The 26,932-nt window shown below is 36.5% G+C and overlaps 1 protein-coding gene across 2 annotated transcripts in view; it reads left to right on the top strand.

The window, feature by feature from the left end:
* LOC134527399 (tubulin-specific chaperone E) overlaps window positions 1–26,932 on the top strand; it is a 137,452-nt gene that overhangs the window by 89,343 nt on the left and 21,177 nt on the right. For both annotated transcript variants that reach the window (XM_063360063.1, XM_063360064.1), the window contains exons 6-9: window positions 5,891–6,021; window positions 18,205–18,325; window positions 20,561–20,692; window positions 24,062–24,233. In XM_063360063.1, the coding sequence (XP_063216133.1) occupies window positions 5,891–6,021; window positions 18,205–18,325; window positions 20,561–20,692; window positions 24,062–24,233 (556 nt within the window). The remainder of the gene's footprint in view (window positions 1–5,890; window positions 6,022–18,204; window positions 18,326–20,560; window positions 20,693–24,061; window positions 24,234–26,932) is intronic.

Raw genomic sequence — 26,932 nt, 5'->3', positions numbered from 1 at the left:
GAAAGCAACATAAACCTACTCATGTATTGTACAAAACAATAATATTGTAAACATTTTAGCCAAGAAAGTGCTGTAAAATGAAATCTTTAATCATCTCACTAGGAATTCTTAAATTATGATTTTTCATGGACGATCAACTTTTATCACATCATTAACACTTGTTCTGTGTTTAATATACTTTTAATGATAATTGCTACCAAAATAATTGGTAAAAAAATGATTCCATAGGATCATGTTTAGTCATTTTACTCAATACGCCAAGCCGTTAAGTTACCATTCCATAAAATCTTAAAATTATTATTTTTATTTAAGTTATTATGTTTAAGAAATTTCCATATTTTCATCATATTTAATTACATAATTTTTGACGGCATTTATTTTCTCACAGTTTTTTAGTGGCTATAGTATTCTGCCTGTACAGTTGCACCTGCCTGCCCCTGTGTAGCATGTATGAAAATGTTGCCAGTTGTGGTTTGCATCATGCGTGGTTACGTTGATTGCCTATATAGGGTGCATGCATGGTATTAGGAAAGAGAGAAGGTAAAGGCGCGCGCATCTTTCCCCCTCCCTAAGCCAGGCTCGTGAAATCACGTGGAAACATCGTATCCCGCCGAGCTGGGAAGGGAGCGCAGAGCGACTGCGGATACTTCCTTGCTGCTCTGTGGCTTGCTCAAGTCTTTGCGGCGGGAAAATGAATCGGTTCATGTCCGAGCATATATTAAAATAAATTATACGTAAAGTACAAGAATGTGGTTTCCCGGTTGTAGCAATAGTAAGCGACATGGGTGGAGGAAACAGAGCGTTATGGAAACAGCTAGGAATTAATACTAAAAATACTAGTTTCTCGAACCCCAGTGACAGCATTACAAAAATTTTCGTATTTGCAGATGTTCCGCACCTACTGAAGTTGGCAAGAAATCACATTTTAGATAAGGAATTTGTTACAAATAGTGGCGGGGAAGTAGATACAATATTTGTTGAGCAACTGCTAGAGAAATCAGTGCACAATTTTAAATTAGCGCTTAAGTTAACACAACATCATTTAGAGGTGAAAGGCAGTGGCCGGCAAAAAGTTAAAACAGTAGTTCAGCTCTCACCGCCACAGCGAATTTTTGTAAAATTTTCAATGACTGGTTCGATGTGATGAATTCATCACAGCCTGTTAATGCTTATGGCTCACATAAAAACCAGCAGGACAAAGTTTTAAATTAAATGACAAAGCTCATGGAAATTATCAGGGCAAAAGGAGTTAAGAATAAATTGCCTTTACAAGAAAGTATAAAAATTTTTAATATATTAATGCAAGATTTATTTCACTATTTAAATGAATTTTTACATGTTCGATATTTGACTACAATTAAGCTGAATCAGGACATCCTAGAATGTTTTTTTTCTTATATAAGAGGCATGGGACACCAGAATAATCATCTGAATCCAGTGGACTTCAAATATAGAGTGCGAAACTGTATTCTGGGTAAACACTCTGCAGCATTATTTTCTACCAAAACGAACACGGAAGACAAAATTGACGAGACATGCTTAATACATTCATCTGCTGGAATTACGAACTTCGACATAGTGGAACCGACACAATTACTGTTACATAAGGAAATTAATTTAACCTGCAAGTTACAGAACACAGTCAGAGTCAATACAACTGATTCGCTGGTTACAGACATGACTGAAGTAGAACTACCAAGCAAGGATATAACTTCAAGCTAAGGGTTAAAATACATCGCGGGTAATGTGGCATTTTGTTTCAAAACTAAGTATCCTGAGCTTGGTACACTTTCATTAGAATCAGATAACAGTAACTGGATTAGTTAACTTTCATACGGTGGCCTTATTATTCCGAGTTCCGAACTTATGAATGCCATCAAAATTTCGGTAGATAGATTTATTGCCATGCATGGCGAGTATGTTTGCAAGGGTATTAATGTTTTTGAAACACTCACTAATGATATTGTGAATGCAATTGATGGGATAGTGCCACGAGAAGTGATCCACTGTTTCGTCAGAACTAGAACTTACATTAGGGTTAGACAGCTGAACATGAAAGCAAAAAACTCAGAAGACGAAAAATGGAAACTAAGAAACAAAATGAAGAAAACTACCACATAATCAAGATGGTATACTAAGATAAGTTTTTGTTGGTTTTGGTCGCCTATCTTAGTTTTTGTAGTGATTTGTATATAAAAAATTGTGCCATTATTATTTTGTCTCTGTTTAACATTAATGAACTAGTTAACGTTTTTTTTGTGAAATCTTGGATCAAATTCGTTTAAATATATAATTTTCAATAAACAACTTGCACAAACAAGAAGAAATTTTGTACGTGACTAAATCATTTTAATTGTATTCCCTTAAGAAATCTCTTAAACAATTTAACTATTAATGTGATCATTAGATTATTATTTGCATTATAAAACACATCACACTATTTTTGACTATTTTTTACGTTAATTAGAATTTAAGCATGGAGGTATGAAGTAGAGGAGTAGGCATGTAGAATCATTGCCGTGTTATTAGCTGAAGCCAAAAACCGTGGCTACCAAAACAGTGGCGTTGTCATAAGAAAAGCATTGGAGATGGTATTGTTGTTATGATAGCCAGAATAGCCTTGGCAGATAGGCAAAAGTGACTAACAAAAAAAAAGCAAAACATTTCTGTTGTCAACAGGATATATACACCACATTATATTCCATAACAGGAATATGGTCAATAAACTAAGAAAAACAAAGAAAAATGGACAAAGAGAACGAGCACAATAATATTGAACCCCAGAAAAAATTTTGCACAACAGTGGAGACAAGACAAAAACACACCAAAACAAGAAGACGAAACAAACACAGTAGTTTTCCAAAACAGTAACAAGCGACGTTTTGGGAACTGCTATCTGCTGCCGTCCTCAGGCTGAGACACACATGGTACGAAAACACAGGTGTGACTGAGTAGGGGATGGAAAATTGAGGGTACATCAAGTCACAAAATTATTGTCTGTGCTGACCGGCGAAATTTACCGTGTCAAGCAGGCGGGTGAGTTAGTCCTTTTTTATCCGAATCCGAGCGCCCTGCATTCCACATGACGCAGTGCGCAGTAGCGCGAGATTCCAAACCCCTAATGCCTGCCCCCTGGGGTGCATGCACATAGTTGAGTATTGTTAATGATGGCTTGCAGATTGCATGCAGCATGGTTATTCTGTATCATGCCTAGTAAACTACATATATTTGATATCCTGCACTCTGTTACAATCTTCTGTCGACGCTTGTGTAACGTAAATGTCTCCTTGGAAAAACTTTGGCAGACTCGTGGATCTTTTAGTTTCAAATACATAAATAAAAAATGCAATTACGTCTATATCTGTGCACCTATTTATTTTACTTTTATAGTTACTGGAAACTGAGTCAACAAAACATTATAAAAATTAACATGATAAAGAAGTTAATTGATTGACATATATAATTTGACTAATAATACATTATTCGTTAGCCATTAAAATGGTGGCTAATACACAAATTGGGTTAGTATTGTTTCGTAGGGTCGACCCTTTGTAAAAATATTACGAGATGACTTCCACAATATGTTAACAATAAGAATAAACAATCCCAGGATTCTAATGATTGGCACGTCGTGCAATTAAAGTTCTCTAATTGTCACATTTTGGCATGCAGGAGGTCTAACAGAGAATTTGGAAATATTATGTTTGGAACTAGGTGGCCGAAGATTATGTTTCACGCTGTAGTTGGACTACCAGGGCGCCATAGCAGTCCTGGGTCCGAGGACGGAAAAAGCATGCGGTCGCCATGCTTGCTCCGGCTTTTGAATCCTGTCTGTGAACAAGCCAAATCCAACATTATTAGACCTGGTTCACAGACAGGTCTAATAATGTTGGATTTGGCTTGTTCACAGACAGTCATTAAACAGGCAAAAATGCCCACATAAATGGTGATGGTCGGGGAAGAGAAAGGTTGTCGAAACTCACCAAAACAGGGTGTAACTCGAAGCACTCAGAACATGTGCCTGCCGAGAGGTGAGCAAAGACCGTCTCGAACAAGCACGGTTGATGCGGACGCACTCATCATTGATAGAAATTAGAATTTAGCAAAATATGACTTTTCTACATGGAATACAGACTGACTAATTAAGGTCTAAAAAAACTTAGGGAAAACATCCTTTTACGAGATGACTACATTCTCGTATGACGGCAGAAGTGAAGTCTTGCTGTGGGCTGGCCGAGAATGTGAAGTGGTCAGTGTGATAACAAGGCGTGAAGTCTCTGTGTGGCGGGAGCGACTTAATTAAAACAGGCGCTTGCTTTCGAAAGAAAGGGGGGGGGGTACTTCTGCTTCCGGACCGAAAGGTTCCGAAGATTCCGAAGATTTCCGAGTGGGGGGCAAAGAAACACCTGCCTCGATATCTCGACGTTGTTAGCTGCCAGAGCGGAGCGCAATCTCTTGAGTGGTGGCCGAAACAGAAAGCCAATCAACTTGTGCATATCTCGCATGAGGCTACTTCAAAACATGGGGCTTATGGTGGAGACTAGTGGGGTGCTCTGGTGGCTTGCAGAAGAATTACAGGGCACTGCTTGTGGCGTGAGTTGCCAGGGGCCAGACGTTTAGCGAGCGTTCAAACACCCAGGGGAAATAACTCATAAAACCGCCACTAGAGGTCAGAGGCGGTACTTTTGGAGACCTATGGCTAACCTAGACTTAGGCTGGGGTTAGTGGCCGATCAGTGTACTTAGGGCTTCTGGGGAAGGGAGGGAGACTTGGAAACTGCAACGACGGTGGGAAACTAGCTCTACAGAGCCAGAGACATGACGGGATGTTGGGGAAACTGACTCGTGATCATGCTATAGATGTGCTCGCATCAGGAGAGCTCTTAGAACCGGGCTGCTCTGATAGCTTGCAGGCATAGCAGTTCTTGTCGTGGCTACAGGGAGAATTACAGACGATGGGCGTGCATCAAAGCGGGGATAAGACAAGCCCACATGCTGGCTCTAAAAGGTTCAGCAAAAATCAGATCTAGCGCTGGGAACGGGTTGGGGAGACTAGCCTGACAAAGATTAAGTGGGAGGGTGCAGAGAGCAAGCAGAAAAAGTTTAAGTTTTAGTTAAATTACTGGTAAAATTATGGTTCAAAATTTAAATTTATAATTGTGCCAAAAAAAATGCTAATTGGCGGCACAACTCTTTCATGGTGAGTGTGTACTAGGACGACAATAGGTATGGGAATGCTATACTATTTTTGTCTCAAGGTTGGGTCAATTTATTTTAAGTTTTATGTGATACTTTTTCGGTTTCATAGTGTTTTTTAACTAGTTATATGTTGTCATCTAAAATGGTATTAAATGCAAAATTACCTAGAATAAGTGTTCAATGTGTAAATTCTCTTTTGGAAACTTTTTTAAATATAACCTTAATTTGTAGTTGTTTTGGACATTTTTATTTATAATATACTAATAAGCACTATTTTCTAAGTATAAATTAAAATCTTTTGTTGTTTTATAGGTTTAGAAGGTTTTATAGGTTAAAAGAAAATGTTACCATTTGTTAATTTATTCATGTATACTTATATTAAAATACTAAGGAGAAAAAATATTTTTTTCTCAATGATGTTTTCCCACCTAATTCTTTTTTTTAAGACAATCATTTGAAAAACAGAGTTTCATAGTTTCATCATATATTTTTTCAAACTATATGAAATTAGCTATGCATATATTTACATGTTTCATTAATGTCTTTTGAAATTATTGTATTTCAAGTGGTTTACAAGTTATTTTTATAAAATATAGCTAGGCTTCTTTTAAATATGAAAGACCAGCTGAAACAAAAGTGGGTTTTACATGTGGTTAGTTCTTGTATTAACGGTTGTTTAATTGTTGTTTCAGGTGCCAAGAAACTCAATCTCGAAACTGGAAGCTCCTCCTCCAGGTGTGTTCTCCAACTTGAGAGCTCTGGACTTGTCTGGGAACCTGATTGAGAACTGGGAGGAAATCAACAAACTGGGAACTATATCCAGGTAACACGAGTGTGTAAGTGTGGCTCCACCTACTGCAGTGCTGTGCAGTCAAACATGCTATAGGCTATCTACATTTATTTTACTGATTTATTACTACTGCATCTTATGATTATAGTAAATTAACTTCTGGATTTTCACTTCAAAAACTGTATGAAATAAATGTATTTCTTTGTAACATTTTTAGTGCAGCAAGAAAAATCTCAAAATAGTTTATATTGGGTGGCAACATTTTAATTTTTATGGACACCACAAATTCATCATTAACGTTATTTTATTCTCGCCAAAAAGATTTTTATTCTCTTGCTTTTTTTTTTTTTTTCATCCAAACCCAAATATTTATTACTATTTAGTAACTCAGACCATATTAAATAAAAAATTGTCTTCAGTTGCAGCAAGTATCTTTGTTACATCACTTTATACCTGTCGCTATGTGACAAATTTTGATTTTAAGGTCCCTGTGAATGACACAAGCTGTTTGCAAGCACGTTAGGGACTCGCGCATTGCGGTGCCTTACTTGTTCCTTACTGCACAGGCAAAAATTGAAACGCTATTTACATGTGAAGTTCTTGAAATATGAAATGTGCCTTCATAGAATCATTAACCTAATACAAGGAACTGAAAAAATCTATTTTCAGTTGTATAGGTTGTACACTTGTGAACAAAGTATAATTCAGTTTTCATTTTCACATTGTTTAGGATCCTTTCCAGGAAGCAAGAATTTCCTTGAGAAATTGCCACATTTTTAAAAATCATGTCTTTTGCAAAAAAAAAAAAAAGTGGTGTAAAATCAGGTATGAGATAAAATAAATAATAATTTCACATTCAAAAAACACTATCTCGCTTTTTCATAAAATAACCAAAGACAAACAGATGGTTGCTACACATAGCTCACATATCACATTTGTGCCATCCATGAGTACTATCGATTGGTGCTGTTGTAGAAATAAATTTTACATTTGAGATATCAGAATACTTGGGTATTGAAGTTAGTGTTTGGTTTCACAAATCTTTGAACGTACCACATGTGATTTCAGAAATATTGTCAATCTACACACAAAAATTAACAGTATTTAGCATAAAACTTAGTGTTTCCACAAAAATGTTTCAATAATAATGATAAAATCAACTAAATGTCATTATATTTCGCAAATATCATGCTTCTTTTTATTTTTTGGGGTCTCTATCTTTAGGTAAACCATCTCACCGACATTCAAGAAAATTCAAATGTCACAGGAAAAGAGATAAGTTAGGCTGGTTTACAGTTTTATGGTAAACTAACTGTTGTACCTTTCGTTGATGGGCTGGATTACTATAATAGTTGTGGTGCATCAGCTCTGAGTATAGCTACATCACTATGATAATAACTGACACCCAATGTAGAATCATTATGTAGTGGCAGTCAAAAATAGCCATTAGGCTACATGTTAAAATTAATTAGTAATCGCATCCCACACGTTTGCTATTCCAAGTTATATTCATAAATTGTATTTAGTAGCTGTTCACTAAGGAACTGTGTGTGTGTGTGTGTGTTTTTTTTTACAATATTATAGAACCCTGTGCTTTAATGCATTGTGTGAGCTACATCTGACCATTCCAAAAATTTACCAAATTAGTGCAATTATCAAAACATAATTAAATAACAAATATCCAAACATCGACACATTCATATAATACATAATAGAATATGTTAATTCCAATATCTTAATTAAATATCAAATTACTTGAGAGATTTTTTATTATTATGAGACGGAATCTACCCTCATCTATTCAATTCTTTGTTTATTTTCTCTACTCCCAATAGATTCAGTGGTATGAATCTGTCTTCAATAAAAAAAACCTGCCCAATTTTCATCTTCTTAAGCACTTGTTTCAGAAAATAGTATGGATAATTTTGTAGTTTTAGTGTGTTAAAATTCATGCCAGATATTTTGACATTAGTTTGATTCAATTCATGTATATATTTTTATTATAAAACCAAATGCCACTGTCTCTCTTGGGTGTGAGATTCCAGTCTGTGGTAAGGAGCAGTTGATAGTACTTTTATGCAAATTTTTAATGCAGTTCATCATACCTTATGGTTTTTTTAATTGTAAAACTAAACATAGGCTAAAGAATTTTTCACTTCCTTTGCAGAAGAAATTTAAAAAAAGACAAAAAAACATGTTTTTCCTTATGTACTTATGTAATTTATTATGAGTTGCGTAAATTTTACGTTAGTGGATTCACTGTTGTGAAATTTTATTTTTTGGACCAACCTACACTTTTTTATCTCTCTTTGGGGTGAAATTACCTAATTATATACAACTGATATGTTAATAGATTTTGTTAGCTAGCTGTGATCTAAATTTTATCCAAATCAGTTAAGTATTAATAATGTGATTTAGTTACATGTGTCCAAAATTTCAAACCTGCACATTTATATTAATAGGAGATTTGCTCTGAAAAATCAGATTAAATACTATTCACATAACAATTATGTGAAACTGCATTTAAAATATAAATTTTTTTTTAAGTCTAATAAATTTAATCTAAGATTTAGTTTAAATTTACAGACAATAAAGGTTGTTATTTGATGCTAAAGATAGTTGGTTAATGTCTGTATTGCGAGTTTAATTTCTCTTGAATACTCTTGATTACAAGGTAGTGTGAAATTTCTTCATTTGCAAAAAAATTTAGAATATTAGAATTGGTTTGCCTTGGAGAAACTTATACTTCTGTTTCAAGAACAATGATTCTAGTGTGATCAAGCTTGAAAATATTAAAGAAGTTTTACAAAAAAGCAGTGGGTGCATGGCCACTACGGTTGTTATAAGTGACACTTCACAGGCTGACGGATATTAACTATCGTAAAGTACACTAATATTTGAAGCATAAGTAACTTTGAAAATATATCTTTTTTCACTGATGTCCATTCCTTCAGTGGAATCTAAGAATGAAATAATGGAATGCTGTTTTTATGATTTATAATTTTCTTTATTTGCAACTTTTAGTGTTTGCCTACCATTCCATACCTAAATTCTTATATTACTCATTTATGTGACCTTCTTTGTTTGAGATTAAAGAATATTAATGGACTTTTCAAAAAAGAATGCACATCAAATGAATGAAAATTCTTCATGGCATCAATTAAATCAATCTTTGTAAAAACTAAACAGAATCTAACTTCACAGATAAGAATTTAAAGGTAAAAGCTTAATTGATAATTGCAAAAATATGGAAAATATTTGAAAGTGTGCGTAAGTTAGGGTAAGTTCATAAAATGTGCAAAAAATGTGCAAAAAGAACAAAAATAAACAAAAGTATGCTAAATTATGCTAAAATTATGCAATAGTATGCTGTTTATATTTAAGTGTGTTAAAGTACAGTATACTCCCGATTATCTGAGTTAATAAATGGCAAGGGGTCCACGGATGACTGAAAAACATGGTGAAAATATATTGAAAAAAATTAAATTTTTTTTTATCCTTACTATCGAAACAAACACTGTATAAGGTTGTTTATAATAGATACTAAAGTGTTGCACGTATTTAAAAAAAAAAAAAAAATATTCAGTATTATCTCTAAAACAGAGCTGTAGTTTACGTCTAGCTGGCCAATAATTTTTAATTTTGGTTGAACCTTAAATACCACTAGTTTGCATTTATTATTAGACATTACTGTCTAAGATTATGAAAGAAAAATACTACTGCGTTGCGACTGCTGCCTTGAAACTATGCAGGCCAGTTATTAATTCGTGAGTCACGGAACAGCAGTGCCATGCCAGCCCCAACCAGAGTGCGGTTCACAAGGGCACATGGAACACAAGCACGCACGGCTTACAGGGATGTGTTTATAATTTGCTCTAGCAGTTTCCAAGTTCACTAACACATACCAACCATGTATGCACTATGTTTGGCAGCATTTTTCATCTTGAATCACAATGCTCTTTCATATCAATAGATCACAAAGATAAATAATAAATTTCAAAAATTATTTTTGTGTTTATGGTTTATGGAATTAAAATAAAGTATGAGATGGTTGCAAAACATACTAAAGGTAAGAAAAAAATATGCAAATACGTATAAGCTAAATCTTGCGAAAGTATGTGAAATAATTTTCCAGTATGGACAAGTATGAGAACTTATGAGAAGGATACATAAGTCTGTACCATTAAGTATTAGAAAAAAAGTTTTCAAAAAAGTGCATAATAGAAAGTTTGTGAAATTATGCTTAAGTATTCAAAAATATGCACAAATCTATGAGTATAGGCGAAAGTATGTAGAGTATGTAGAAGTGTACAAAATTGTGCAATGGTTCGCAAAAGTGCACAGAAGTGTGCTAAATATGGATATGTATGGAAAAGTTTGGAAAACTTTCAGAAATTATAAAAAAGTATGATAAACCATGATAAATTATGGAAATGTATGGGAAAGTATGGAGACATGCAAAAGTACACAAAAGTATTAACAAATATTTAAAAGAATTAAAACCTCTCAAAAGTGTACAACAGTTTACGAAAGTGTGTGATGTAGTGTCCTGTAGTGTGAAGGTTGCTATGGTATGTAGTGTTCTGTAGCAACTAGTAGTGTGTAGTGTCCTATAGTGTGTTATGTTCTGTAGTATTTAATGTTTTATAGAGAGTAGTGTATTATAGTGTGTAGTGTTTTATATAGAGTAGTGGGCTATAGTGTGTAAAGTTGCTCTGGTGTGTAGTTTGCTATAGTGTGTAGTGTGCTGCACACAATGTCTTCGGTAACTTCTCGCATCAGTTTATTACTTTCTTTCAGGGATTTTGTGTACTGGGTTTTTATCCTGGAGGATGGAGACCACAGAGGCCGAAGGCATGAATGCCTTTAATTTGTATTCATATTGAAACCATTAACTTCGTTGTTCTAGGTGTGGCAGCCTGTAGTGAATCGTTTTATTTTATAGTACAAGAGTTCGTCGTGAATAATACCCACAAAGTCTTGAAGACTTCTTTTACTTAAAAATGTGGCACATCAGAACAGACATTTTTGAATGCAACATTACATTCATACTAGTATAAAAATAGTCGACCAGTATAAAATTTTATAATACTTCAATCAAAAGGCTTAAAAGAAAAATAAACGGCCGGCCAATAAACTGTATGATTTGCATTTTACTTACATCATGGTCTTTTAATATTTTTTTGGTAGCCTTGCTTATTAATTATTCTTAATTAATACATATATATGAGTAGTGTCTTGGCTGCAGACTTGTGATGGACAGCAGGCCAGTAACATAGGAGGATTTTCGTGGGCTGAGAAATGTATATGTTGATTTGCTCCTGGACCAGAGCCCAGCAATGGCCACAAGGAGTGAAGAATATCCCAGGCTCGGCTGACCGGTCCACTAACACCGTGCGGTGGAGACCCAAAAGGTTATTCATCAGAGACTTGTAAACTTGCATATTCAGGTACATACACCCACTGAAACACAGAAAATAGCAGAGTTTAAATGATTTATAACTTCAAAGAACAAACCACAAGGGAACTCATTAAGAGGTGAATTTGGTTGAAAAGTTGTTGACTTCCACTTACCAATGATGTGGAAGTTAAACAGTGCAGGGCATGTTTTATAAGATGGTAATCCAAAATTGAGTGAAGAGATTCCAGGAAAATTAAAACACTTCACTAAAATACATAGTTCTTGAAGAAAGTGGTGGAGGTTATCTCCACATAAAATGACTACATGTCAGTTACAAACTTTCACTACAATATATCACACGGAAAATACCCGATTATGTTCAGCTATGGCTGTCTGGAGACTAGTGCTTAAGGCAGGTGGGACCATGTGTAATTTAAGTTTGACCGGAAAGCCTGGTGGAAGTATACCGGTCTTTACTTGCTGGGGTTACTTACTTAAAGTGAACGGTGCCTAGAAGGGGTTGGGGGACCACCAGGAAGTGGCGCTCATGGTGACGAAATCAGGAGATACACAGAACCTAAGTTTAGTAATGACAGGTGCTGGCAGATGGCCTCAAGAGCTTGGAGGTAGTCATATCTGGAGCAAGTTGTTAAAAATTTGGCCGACATATTACACATAGGAGGTGTGTTGCGCCTAGCATAAAGACCTATGGGTTGACCCTTGAGGGAGGGGGGGGGGGGGGCAATGATGGTCACAGGAACAAGAAACACCACAGGGGAAGGGGGGGTTAGTAGGGAAAGCTATGCAGCACGGAGCAAAGGAGCAGAGGCAGTCCTAACCATGTGGACGCCAGCAGGAACCTGAGTGAGCTATGTGCAAAAAGGTGCGGCATACTGTAGACTAACGCGTGACGATATGGCCGTACAACTGGGCCCTACGGCTGTGCGTAGCAGATGATAACTGGTGTGGGCTAGCTGAGGAGAATGCTGAATACGCGTGCAAATGGAAATGAAGTGGGCTGAAACTCGGTGTGGCTTCAGAGAACTAAGGCAGGTTTTGAGGTTTTTTAACACCGGAGTAGGGAGAAATTACACTTATTGTTTGCAATTACTATAGAACCCAATTCTGGACACTTATTATAAACATGAAAACAGTGGACACTACTAGTACCTTGCTAGAGTTTATAGAACTAAATTAAGAAAAGTGGAAAAGAAATTACCAAACACTATAGATCTCAATACTGGACATTCTCCTAAAATGATTGAAACCGTTGCGTTTGGCGATCCTGGTGAGAGTTGTTTCATACTTAAGATTGAAGATGATTACTTATGGTTATGAACTTAAGTAAATATTAAAGCAATTTATGTAAAAGTATTTGAAGAACTGATTTTACGGTTCCAATGTGTCTAGTTAATATGTATATCAATAATTGCATAATGATGAATAATGTGTGATAATTTGTCTTGTTTTTTAGTGTGTGTTTTCTCGCAATGAGTACCATGGTGTTAAATCAACATTGAAACAATTGGGATCTCCTGATAATGGATCAGATGCACTGCAAAACCTGCATAATATCTGATATTACTAAGTGCATAATAATGTGAAATCGTTATGTTGATTCCCAAAAACTTGACATAATTATATGCTTGTAAACCTATTTTACTCTATAAAACTTTCTCTGCAAAACTATCAAAGAATTTGAAATGCTCGCTGATAATATAAAAATTAAATAATTAATACAATTATTTGAAAAATAAAGATTGGTTTATATTTAATGAATCACTGCTTCCAATAAGCATTATGTTGAAGAGGTTATAAGTAGTTTGGTTAAATTAAATGAAGCTTCTTTTTGTTAGATTTCTTTAAAACACTTATGACAATATTTATCATAGTCGTAAGTAAGTTCATAATTTCCGTCCACTTTTCTAAACAAAGTTCTATATAACTCTTGCAAAGAAACGCTAGTGTCCATTGTTTTCATGTTTCTTTATGCTAAACAGGCAGAGTGTCCGGTATTGAATCATACTCATTATTCCTTAAAAAAAGTTTTGTCCGTATTTCAATATCATCCTAAGAAAATTGGAAAGTCAACCCCTAAAGGTGAAAATTGGACTTAAAACAATTTTCCCATGGGTCTGGAATTTGGATTGTTCTTGGTTGTATGGCATAGTATGAGGGAGGACCCAAAAAAATGTATTTTTGTCATAAAAAATTATTTATTACTGGATTTTTTTGTCTTTGTCACCTTCAAATTACTCTCCATTAGATGTGATGCATTTGTCAAATATCTTTTCCCGCTGTTTGAAGCACATCTGGAACTCTTCAACATTGATATCCTCCAGTGCCCTTTGCGAAGCTGTTTTTTCCGTCTCCACATCATCAAAACACCCTTTTAGATTTTTCTTCATTCTCGGGAACAGAAAAAAGTCGCACGGGGCTAGGTCTGGTGGATACGGAGGGTGGGGAACAACAGACCACCCCTGAGAGGCCAAATAGCGGTTCACTCGTAGAGCTGTGTGTGTAAGAGCATTGTCGTGATGAAGGAACCAGTCACCCGATCGCCAAAGTCCCGGACGTTTCCTCCACACATCCTCTCGCAAACATCTTAAAACTTCCAAATAAAAGTGCTGGTTAACAGTCTGGCCAGGGGAACAAATTCCCGGTGCACAATTTCACGAACATCAAAAAAGACAATGATCATTGTCTTAACATTCAACCTTACTTGTCTTGCTTATTTATGTCTTGGAGGAGTTGGGAGTTTTCCACTGGCTTGATGCTTGCTTGGTTTCGGGTCATACCTGTAACACCAACTCTCATCATCTGTAATGACTTTGGTCAAAAAGTTGGGATCACTTTCAATTTCTTTTTTCAAATACAGGCTCAAATTCAGTCAAATGTTTTTTTGATCCGGTTTGAGAAGGTGAGGAACAAATTTAGCGGCAACACGTCTCATTTGAAAATCCTCAATCAAAATCCGCTCACAGTAGCTCCAACTTATGCCTGTATTTTCTGAAATTTTTTTGATCATGAAACAATGATTCTCATTGATTTTTTTGGCATATTTTATCAACATTCTCATCATTTTGAGATGTTGAAGGGTGACCAGAACGAGCATGATCTTCAACGTTCATATCATCATGTTTAAAGTGCCTAAACCACTTGAAAACATGTGTGCATCTCATAGCATCCTCCTTGAAAACATGTTGAAGCATTTGGTAAGCTTCCGTTGGCGATTTTTCAAGCAGGAAAAAAAAATTTCAAACACATACAGTAGAACCCCGATTATCCGCGACTCGATCATCCGATTCGCGGATTAACCGCGATTTATGTCCATCAAGTCCAATTTTTTAGTTACATATAACCAATGATTCAAAATGTATGTAAATGTTAAAATACTTTGCAAAAATGTATGTTGGTCAAAGTACTTTGACTCAGTTATGTTTATATACACAGAAAGTTTTAAAAAAAATACTAGTACAAACTTACGTATGTACATATTATTTTTGTGTTCCATGTTACGTGAATAGATTATACACTGGTGCGCGATACCATGTCTGCATGACCGGACTGTACACTCCCGCGCGCAGCACGGCGCCGTGCCACAGAGATTACCCGGCGCATGGAGACAGTCCATTTCATTAGTGTACGTTGTTGAAGCGTGAAGGTGGTGATAATTTTATGTATTGTAACAGTGATCTGCATTCCGACGGATTATACCGTTGTGTTGTGCGGAAGTGTTGAGCGCAACATTTCATAATGTCATCAAATGAACAGAAAAGAAAGCGAGTGGTACTGTCCATCGACAGCAAAACAAAAATTATAGAAAGATTTCAGAGTGGAGAAATGATTGCAAACTTGCGACTGAGTTTAATGTCGGTAACACGACAGTGCGCGACATCATAAAAAAATCGCGAAAAAATCCTTCAGTTTGCTTCACAGGCTGACACTTCAAGTGGATTAAATAAACGCAAGACGATGAACGAATCCACATTTAGCAGCTTGGACACTTGTTTGTTTGAATGGTTTCAACAGAAAAGGTCGGAGGGTGTAGCATTAAGTGGCGTAATTTTATCACAGCAGACGTAATTTTTTTAAAAATACTAGGCTTGACAGAAGAACCATTTTCCTGTTATATTACTTCTCCGTTATTTTATGAGAACCGACTGTACGGAAGTGTGTGTTGCAACTAGTGCTTGGCACGCAAGATAAATTCAGCCTATCACTTGCTGACGCGGCGCAGTGATACGACGGTGTTTGTTTATTTCAAAACTCAGCTAAGAGTGAACGGAGAATATATATAACGACCCCTCACGGTTTCCGAGATTAGGGTCGTTATAAGATTTCCGACCCATCTGCAACACTAAGTCATAATAGGCCGTTTTTGCACTAATTCCACGTTCAGCAAGCTAAAAATAAAAAATCTAACATTTAAAATTCATATAAATAAAGGGGGATAAAAACACCGTGAATTATACGAGACAGAGACACAGTTTAAAAACCATCAAATCAAGTCTCAATGCACTGGTATGAAAAATCTTATCTCGAAAAGAATTTTGAAGGCAGTCGTTCTGTAAAACAATAACCAGCCCGATGGTGTTACTGACAACAGAGCAATGAGCTAAGTGTGGCAGCGTCGCTTACGGGCGATGAAAAGAATGCGTGACCTTGGCAGCTATCAGCTGTCTTGGGCCCTCGGACTGGCTGGCGGCTAGTCACACACCTCGGTGCAACAACGACTCGCGTGCCCACGTCTCCGCAGCACACGAAAGACTTAAAAACCACTGCTGCCCAGCACTAAGCAGTCCGCTTCTATGTCAACAACGCTCACGCACGCAAAGCATGTGTATATATTTAATCTCCGAATGTCCACAGATGGCTGTCTGTGGGCTAATGACCTTTGAGGCAAGCATGACTCGGCTAACCGCGATTTTCGACTATCCGACTCACTCGTCCCCTTCATTAACACGGATAATCGGGGTTCTACTGTACTTTGTTCTTTTAAATCTGCCATAAAGACTTTGCAGGTGGACCATGAAAACAGTAAGAGAAGAACAATTCTATGATTAAACATTAACCTACAAACTGATGCCATCTGGGTAACAGTTTAGTGAAAGTATCTACTAACCCATCTAGCGGAAGAACTCTCTGCTACGTCTACGAATGACAGCATGCTCTCGGTCTGTTTTTTTTTTTTTTGGTCCCCTCTTTGTATAACTTTTAAGATTGCTCTGCACACTGTGTATTGTGTGCCCACTGCCTGGTTCTATAGCATCTGCTGTTTGTATGTTCATAATTTTCTGTCTTACCATCTAAGATTTTTATATTACAAAACTGAATTTACTTATTTCTTTTTCACTACTTAAGGTAGAATTTCATAATTATATGTAGCCTGTATGTTAATGCAGGATATAAATTAGCTGTGTTCAAATTTTATCCTTATCCGTTCAGTATTAAAGATGTGATTGAGGAACAAGCATGTAAACTTTCACATTTCTATATTAGTAGGATGAGGTTTTATTCCTCATTTTTTGTTTGCTGTAAGCAGTATGAGTTTGTGTATCTCTTTATGATACACAGTTCGTGCCGTTAAAGTTGATCGTGTTTTTGCGTACTTTAGTGGACCACTCCTTTAATGAAATTAATCTCAAATTTCCCACTCTTCGAGGGGTGGAACAATTATAAATTCAAATATTTTGTACTTGGTATTATTGCAGTGTAACGTAGAAGTTAATCATGCCTTCATTTCAAGCAGTTGTGGAAAAGCATTTTATTTGAGATGATTTTAAATTTTTATGTTAGATAAGTCCTTCATTTATTGGCAAGTTGTGTTTGAGTCAAGTAATAATTTTTGTGCCTGAAGCACATATGCTTCTAAATTTACAAATCTTAAAATTATGCTGTGGTGTTATATCAAGTAGTCTAACACTGGTGGCTTTACAGTTTGATAACATTTTTAGTGTCCTGGTAATGTTTGAATTTGACAGTTCAAAAACACTGTAATTTAATTTTTGTACTAGCTGGTTTTATAATGTAGAAAATTATTATCTTAGCACATGACAATTTTTACAATAATTATGAGCATTGACTAACTTTCTTACCTCAGCTCTAGTAAGTTAAGAACAATATGACAAAAACCAAGATGTTAAGCATAATATTGGTTTCTATTTAAGTTTAACATTTAAAAATACATATATTTTTTGTATCAAAATATGATAATCATAACATTGTTAAAAAAAACTGCATTTTCAAAAATTGATTGGTAATTTAGTGTTTTTACAATTTTAAACTTGTACCTGTGTAAAGGATAATAAAAAAATTTAAAAATTCACAGTTGAGTATGTCTGATAGGCAGTTATTTAAAAATCAGAACTTTACTGCTTCGGTAGGAATTCATGTTGAAAGTACAAAGAATTTTTAACATGCTGTGGCCAGAAATGATAAAATAATCATCAAGAAGTAATAATGAAGAAAAAAATCATATGAAATACTTAAAAAAAACCTAACTCAATGCAAAACTGGGAGAGTTTACGATTTAGAATGATTAAAATAATAAATTACATATACACTTGTGGTAAAAAAAAAACTTCTATAATTCACTTAGAAGAAATGCTTATAGTATTCTGAATTCTTACAGCCACTGGTGTATTTGGAGTAATAAATAAAATACATAGGTACCAACTTGAGATGGTTCATTGCCTTTGAAGTGTGTTTTAGATTGCAGTAACAAGCCGGTCAACTTGTGGAAAGTAAATTGACAAAAAGTGTGATGTTAGACAATCAGCTAAAGGTAGGCTGACTAAGTTTTTTTTTTTTAGTCTACAACAGTTAAATGTGAGTGCGGTTGGAATCAGCATGATACAGTTTCCAGGAGAGAAGAAAACTGATCTCTTTCCTTCTCTGTCTCTGCTCAACATTTGTGACAACAACATTGACAAGGTAAGTTAAAACAAAATGTTATCGTTGTGCGTGAGTATCTTTAAAAACGTTATCCTGAGCTCTTCCTTGGTCAAGCATTCGGACCTTATCGCATGTACCAGTTGTCCTGAAGATGCCGTTAACAGTGAAGGCGTCACTACGGCTGCTTCTTTGAGAGACGTGTCACTGACCAGTGGGCATTCTGTAATTCAGCCTTGTTTGGTTCTGTTCATTCTGTAGATCAGCACCGGTCAAGCTGCTCTAGCATTTGAAACCCCTTCAGAAATGGAAGAAATAGCATGAAAAATGATTGAACACATTTTTTGTTAGCCTAACAATAACTATTTGAAGAGGTTGTAGTGTCGCTACCCTTAAGGGCACACAAACTATATGCAGAGCTTCAAAAGAAACCATGCTCCACATAAAATCCTTTGTGATGATAGTGCTGGTTATATTTTAGGTTGAACTTTTTTTCTCATAATTTTGTGCATGAAAGATAAAATGAAAGTGACAAAACAAGATTGGGTAGACATGTCTTGAGACAAAATGTAATTTGTGTTGAAGAGATGAAACTGTAATTGGCAACAAGAGCGTTCGCAATAGCCAGGAAAGACTGAAACCGACTAAATCATGGTGGAAGCTATAGGGTACTTTACTTTCCGAGGCTCACTAGTTCACTGGACTAATAAACTGAGTGTTTTCGCTCGGAGCTGTGTCAAGTATAAATAGTTACCAGCAAGAAAATTGGTGCAGTTGGTAGAGCCTACTCAAAATACAAACTACCTACTTGTCATTAACACAAGTCTAGTTTCATGTCTGCTAGGAACATTTCATAAAACCTTTTTTCCACATATATGGGTCTATGCTTTCACCCTGTTCCAATGCACATGACTTATGTTCTAACAGAGTGGTTGCACTTCATCAGGCCAGAGCTCTAGCACATGACTCACAAGTTGTCCTGTTCTGCTCCGGCGGTCCAGCGGCCACCAACCTACACACATGACTAGGCTTCTGCGAAAATTGGTTGCTTTTCCAAATAGAATATAAAATTAACTACTAATATCTACTATTTTTCTAATCAAATTTTTACTTACAGTGTAAACTTTTTTTTACATTTCACAGGATTTCAAGAATTGATCCAATACATTAAAATGAAAAAGAAAGAAATATAATATGGAACTATAATAGAAAGGTGTAAAATGAAAGAATATAAAAACTAGAAATGCAATTTCATAAGCCAATTGAAATTTTATGTTTGTAAATTGTTTTGTGGGTCCAACTGATTATGTTCATAAAATAGATTATATTATTATAAATTGTAAATCATAATCTCAGATTATTTATTTCATATAAAAACAATGTATGTATGATGTTGCTGAATGCAAATCTAAATCTCTCAGTATCATCATTCTAGCTTTATAATTTTTTTTTATAGTTTAATTTTTTGAAGTGTTGAATCTAATATAAAATTATTTTTGCATATGGAATACTTAGTGAATGCTCGCAGACTCCCAATGCATTTCTCTGAGAGCAGCAGAGTGCTGTCGTACGGAGTGAGCTGGCTGTGTTGGAACGTGGCCTCACTTCACAGGTCCTGGGTTTGTGTCCACAAAGCCACTGCAAGCATGCGCTGGCTCCAGTCCCAGGGTCCCTGATCTGTCATCACCTCGTCGATGAGACGTCACCCCAGTAAACAAGTGTCATGTATGCATGTCCCACCAATAGTGTTAAGACCATTAGGAAATTTAATTTAGTAATATTTTTTCTCTAAATTCTTTTAGACATTGGTTGATAAATGCAACAAATCTTTTAAAAACTATATTTTATTGGCTTTTGATTCCTAGTCAGAAAATTTGATAAAAAATAATACCAAAAATAGCACTAATTGTTTTTCTCTCAACTCCTAATTGTTTACGCAACTTTATTTACTAATTACGGTTTTTAAAACACTTCACCTTACCTATCTGGAGCTTTCTAATTTTTTTTGGAGTCTATTATTTAAATTTATACTTCTCCTGTTAGTTGGAATTCATGGAATGTTAAGTGTCTTAACTATTGTTTAATGACTTGTATGATTGCAGCTGGAGTTTTCATATGAGTTAAGTTGTGAATTCTTTCAGGATTGTGTTCATGATGGAGTAAGATTGTCATTTGTTTGACAACGAACATTGAAAAATACACGTGAAATTCAACATTTTCTAGTTAGTTGTGAAGTTAGTGTTGATTTTGCACATTGATGGAATGTGTTTCCAACAGTGGGAGAGCATTAGTGAGCTAAATAAGCTAAAGTCCATTGAAGATCTGCGTATCCGCAATAACCCAGTGCTTGACCTGGAAAGCCTTGAAACAACGCGCCAGTTTATCATCGCCAGGATAGCCAACTTGAAGGTAAGGTGAACAGAGATGTTGTTTGTGGAAAGGTAAGGTGATCAGGGGTGCTGTTTATAGATAACTGTTCTCATGTTTTGGAGATGCCAAAATCAGCAGTTGAGTTTATGGTTTTGCAGGTTTCATCCCGTGCATATTCTTGTGTTCCCTAATTCTTTATTCAGAAATGTAAAAATAATTTTGTAGTGAAATTTTGATGTAATTTTGATTGTTTGCAGGTATGCTATTTAGATTTAGCTTTTATTTTAAGCCTACAATGCCATTATTTTATGTAAGACAAACTCTCAACAAAAGATGATTGTAGTGAAGAACTTTGGAAAGTACGAGGGTTATTATTTTTTTCAACCTCCGATCTGCTGTAATAAAAAAACGGGAATGAATTGGGAAATTATTTTAATGTCAAAAGAAACGTACATCTTTACTCTATTTTTCCACATAATCACCGTGCAGATTGAGGCATTTGTCGTACCGATGCACCAGCTTTCCAATACCCTCTACATAAAATGATGCCTCCTGCCTATTCAACCACGTTTTAACAGTGCCCTGCAGTGTGATTACAGTTTCATTTCTCCATGGCATGCCCATTAATCGATACCCTAATCGCTCGTACACGAATCGACACGTCTCGTAGTGTTTACCCCCTTCCACCAACCATGTGGAGCGTCCAACTCACACCTCAGTTGAAGCTTGGTTATGGGAATGTCAACATGGCTGCAACGATAAACTGGACGGCGAAATGCGAGCTGCGTGGAGTCAGCCGTTTCTTACAGGCAGAAGGGCACACTGCAGCAGAAATCCATCGCCGAATGAGTGTTGTGTACGGTGAAAACTTTATGAGCGATGGCGTTGTGCGAGAGTGGTGTCGGAAATTCCGCGAAGGCCGTATTGATGTTCATGATGAAGGTGGCCAAGGAAGGAAGTCGGTAGCAACAGATGAAACAGTTCAGAGAGTTGATGCAGTTGTTCGTGAGAGACGTCGATTCACGATTTCAGAACTGTCTGAACAATTTCCGCTCATTTCAAGGTCAGCCCTATACGCCATTGTTACAGACAATCTCGGATACAGGAAAATCTGTGCCCGATGGGTACCCAAGATGTTGACTGACATCAACAAGGAGCGGCGAATGGCATCAGCCTTGTCGTTTTTGCTGCGTTACGCAGACGATGGTGAACACTTTTTGACTCAAATTGTGACAGGTGATGAAACATGGATTCATTTCAATAATGAAGAAACAAAACTTCAATCACAACAGTGGATGCACACCTATTCTCCAAACAAGCCGAAAAAGTTCAAACGGACATTCAGCACCAAGAAACAGTGTTCTGGGATCACCAAGGTGTGCTACTGGTTGATTTCATGGAGCCAGGGACAACAATCAATGCTGCTGCATACTGCGCTTCATTACAACGGCTAAGACAGTCGATACGCAACACGCGGAGAGGAATGCTGACATCTGGTGTTGTCTTGCTTCATGACAACGCCCGACCGCATAGTGCCGCCGTAACACAACTCCTTGCAAGATTTCGATGGTAAGTGTTTGGTCACCCTCCTTACAGTCCGCATTTGGCACGGAGTGACTATCACCTTTTCCCCACGTTGAAAAGTGGCTTGGAGGACGACGCTTCAACACCAATGATGAACTGCAGAGCACTGTTAAAACGTGGCTGAATAGGCAGGAGGCATCATTTTATGCAGAGGGTATTGGAAAGCTGGTGCATCGGTACGAGAAATGCCTCAATCTGCACGGTGATTATGTGGAAAAATAGAGTAAAGATGTACGTTTTTTTGTACATTAAAATAATTTCCCAATTCATTCCCGTTTTTTTATTACAGCCGATCGGATGTTGAAAAAAAAATAACCCTCGTACATTGCATTATATATCTCTACAGCTTAAGTCATGGGTCAGAGACAATCTCACTTATTATTTTAATTATTGTCTCTCATTAGTTTACAGAGTAACCTAGAGACCTTAGCAAAGGTGCATGTGATTAAGGATAACTGATATATTCCTCGGGAAGGGGAGGGGTGTGTGAAGATAGTTTGGGGGGGGGGGGGGTGTGTTGTAGCCTTGTCAGATGTGTCAAGGCACAATTCATTAAATTTTAAATAAGCATTTTACTATTTAATAGTTTTTACTTGAAGGTATATTCAGTGTACTCTAATGTGGTGAACAGTGCGCATGTTGCGTAGATGTTTCCTCATTATTTAATTTTACACTGTATAACTCACTGCTCAGCTAAAACACAGCATATGAGACATGAGAACCAAGGTCTATTGCAGAGCATATCTTTCTGAGATTGTATGGTATGCATGCTTTAGGTGCCAGAAAAATATTGTGGTTTTGTTGTTACAATATAAAAATAATCTATTAGAATATTATATTGATAAGTAAAAAATTAATGTGGTCAAGCTGATCTAGGTACTGCTGATGGCAAATCGGCTATAGTTTATGAATGAACGTTTCTACGGCCAAACAGCAGAGTAAATTTTGTGGACCTCAGTAGCAGATCTGAGCCTCTGCTCCTGATTGCAACTTAAATAAAATTATGTTCTGTAGAAATGGGCCATTGTGATTGAGTGGTCATACCACTAGTCTCTCATCAAGGCGATTGGGGGTGTATTCCTGGTGAAGTCAAACCCAGAGGTATTTTGGCATGTGGAAACTGTGGCGGACATTGCCGTGAGACAGTGAGTTTTCCCAGGCGAGTGCTCACGTTTCCCTCAGCCATTCGTTCCGCTAGTGCTTCATCCTCATATCTTCCACCTCAATTTCTGTGATGACCCTGGTGTTGAGACCTCATGCTTTCACTCATTGTCTAGGACAGTTTCCCTGCCCCCTGGCCTGCCCCTTCATGACCGGGCCCACAGCTGGGTGGACAATACAGCCACTGTCAGTGACAAGTGAATTTATGTCAATTTCGTTTTGGAAATATGAATCAAATTTTAAACTGGATATAAAATGTTTCACAAATATCAAACATTTTTATAATCAATTACAGTGAAAATCGGTTTTTCAAATTGTTGAAAAATACATTAAAACAAAAAATAGAAATGTGTAAGTCATAATCACAAATTATTGGTTATATATAGAAAGCATGTGTGAGGTATATACAGAAATCAAATCAAAAATTTTATTAAATCTTCTTGGCTTCATACATGGTAGCCTACACTCTTTTCTTTTAGTTTTTTTTTATGTTGAGTACCATTTGCTTTATTTATTGGTAACAAATAATTTAATAATTATTTGAAATGAAATGTTGAATAAAAATAAAAAATTGTTTTATTTGGATTTTAAATTTGTGAATACTCGCAGACCCAGGATGCGAAGAGCTGTACCTTCATTACAGATGCTGTACCTTCATTACAGATGCTGAATGGAATGAAAGTGTGCGAGGAACGGCGAGGGGCGGAGTACGACTACTTGAAGAAGTTTGCTTTGGAATGGATCAGTTTGGATGGCTTGCCATCAGCACCTGACAAGGATTCCCAAATACAACAGTTCCTGTGTGCACATCCTAGGTTTCCAGAGCTCATTACCAGTAAGTACCTATGCGTACTGCCAGCCTGACCACCATGAGGAAGTGATGTGTCACTGTCGCTCAACTCAGGACCACTCATTGTTGTTAGGGTGGAGAGAGGATACAACAAGCCGTGTGGATACTTCTGCACTGTCTTATGACACTCAGGCTGCCGGATATGTGGCATGGAGTTTAGTTACCTAGGCCAGTGAAAAAGTTGAAAAAAAAAATCAATTTTTTATACATTTGACTTTTTCTTATTTGCTTGCTAATTTGCTCGCTTTTAGTGTAGAAGTTTTTTTTTTTTTTTTTTTTAAAGTTATACAGTAATTTTCTGCTATTTATCTTAATTTAAGTAAGACTATCTCAATATGACATTGTAATGATAAAGTAGTTGATTATAAAATAAGATTCATCTTTTAAGAAGTATTTAATTACAGTGTTGTCACCACTCACCACCTCCGGCTAGCTCAATTTAGGTTATGAGTGGAACATACAGGTTAGGTCACGAAGAAAAAAGAAATTTATACACAAATTTGATGGGTTACCTGTTTTTTTTTTTCATGGAAAAAAACACTATATTCCGTACAACAGAGCACACAAAAAAAATGTAATGTACATCCAGAAATAAATAAACCACGGAGCCATCGCCCGACCACGGCCTGTTCGGCCGGGTGACCGAACAATGACCGCCTGGCCTGGTGTTCAGACAATGACTAAATTTTACAGCCTTCTTTCCCTTTGTGTGCGCAGTGTCCTGGGCTCGCTGACGTAATTTTCAGCCAATCACGGCGCATGGCAACGGAGGCTCCACGAAATGCTTACTTCTGTTCCCACGACACAGCGATTTTGTCTCTTTCTCACATTCCCGTGACCGTGACTCACACGCCTAGCGTGTGAAACAAAGCCTCGGTCATGGAAAAACTAAGGAGAATTACGTCAGCACGCCTTCCCACACAAAGAAGCCAGCAAAAAAAATACTTCAAACAATAAACTTATGAATTTTAAAAAATAAAAACATAAAACCCGGAGAATTACGTTTACAATTACTTTTAAAAGGAAAAAACTTTATATCTAACCTGAAATTTGACAAAAAAAATTTATAATAAAAGATTATTGCTGGATTGCATGAGGAAGGTTGTAATCTGGGTTGTTACATTACCCCTCCAAATTCTCAGTTAAAAGCCAAAGCTTTTCACTAAGAAGTTACAAATGCACAAAAAGATTGAGAAAATCGGTTCAAACCTAACCTCTACAGTCCTTACATACATCATAAACATTTCAATGCACTAAAATAACAATTCTTAAAAATTGAGTGACATGACAACCAAAATTTATCTTCCCTGCCACTTAGGAAAAAGTCTCGAAACTCACAAATTTTCTTTAAACTGTCTTGGGTGTACTCCACATGGTCAAATGAATTTAAAAACAATCTCTAAAATAATTTTCAACAAACAACAAGTTGACAATTCTACAGTCATGGCATGACAAACACTTCATTATGATACAGTTATACGCTTCTCTTCTTCAAAAAACAAATTACGTGAACAAATGACCTTCCTTAGGTTTCAAACTATATCTCCCCTTTCAGCAGCAGCACATAATCTTAACATTGATGAGGGATGGGAGCAATCAAGGAGAAGGGACTCACCCTTGCAAAAAAAAAAAAATCATCTGACTCCATGCCGGAAACATATTTAAAATTAACCTCCTGGCCCCCCAGCTGCCTCACAAACCACACTACACAAAAAAAACATTTGCTGCTTATTTAGGGCAATACAAAAAATTCACCTAAACTCTGGCCACCATGAACACACAACTGCTTCTACAGCTTAAAAACTCGACGACTGTTTTTCATGAACGTATAGTGTTAATTTTCATACCTTTAATAGAGGATGTTGACACCCTGTCATCCAATCCAAAACAAACATTTATCATTACACATGTGTGGCACTTTGATTTAAAACATTAAACCTTTTAAAAATTTTATTATTTATCCGAAAACATAACTCATAATAAATTTTAGTTAACACCTTCCCATGACACAACATTAAACAAACAAAACATTACCCAAGTGCAGTGAAATTATCACAATGTAAAGCATTTCTTAAAATAAAATAAATTTAGTACCGTCTACTCAAAGAATTTATAAATATTTTATCATAGTTATTTTTTCAAACAACAGAAAAACATTCACTTTAACCGTATATACTCGTGTATAGCGCGCCCTTTTTTCCCCTCAAGTAAAGGAAAAAATCAAGGATGCGTGCTATACACGGGAGAGAAAAAAAAATGTTGATGGGGGGGGGGAGTGGAAGTGGAAGTCGTTAACTGCCATGTGATGTGTGACGTTTCTGGCCAGCCCCCACACATACACACAAGCCTCTCTTTCACACACACACACACACGTGCGCTGCTCGAACATCATGGTCTCTTGTTTATTTTTAGACCTTCCCCCTCTACAGAAAGCAGCTAGTAAAAAGAGAGAGAGAGAATGTTTTTGTCACCAGTCCCCCCCCCCGCCGACTTCCTTCGCTCCCTCGTTCCAGCACCTACCTGTGAGTCATCTAGTCCTCCGCGCCAGCTTAGCAACGTAGCGTAGCGTGGCGGGAGTGGTGGTGTTTAGTCCTGTCAACTGTCAAGGTTACTTTATGGTCATAGTCCCGTTCCTGCCTGCCTGCCTCCCTCCCTCCCTCCCTCCCTCCCTCCCTCCCTCCCTC

This window comes from Bacillus rossius, chromosome 1 (genome assembly GCF_032445375.1).
Source record: "Bacillus rossius redtenbacheri isolate Brsri chromosome 1, Brsri_v3, whole genome shotgun sequence".
Taxonomy (NCBI): domain Eukaryota; kingdom Metazoa; phylum Arthropoda; class Insecta; order Phasmatodea; family Bacillidae; genus Bacillus; species Bacillus rossius.
Note: the sequence above shows the minus strand (reverse complement) of the source record. Positions and strands in the feature narration are given on the sequence as shown.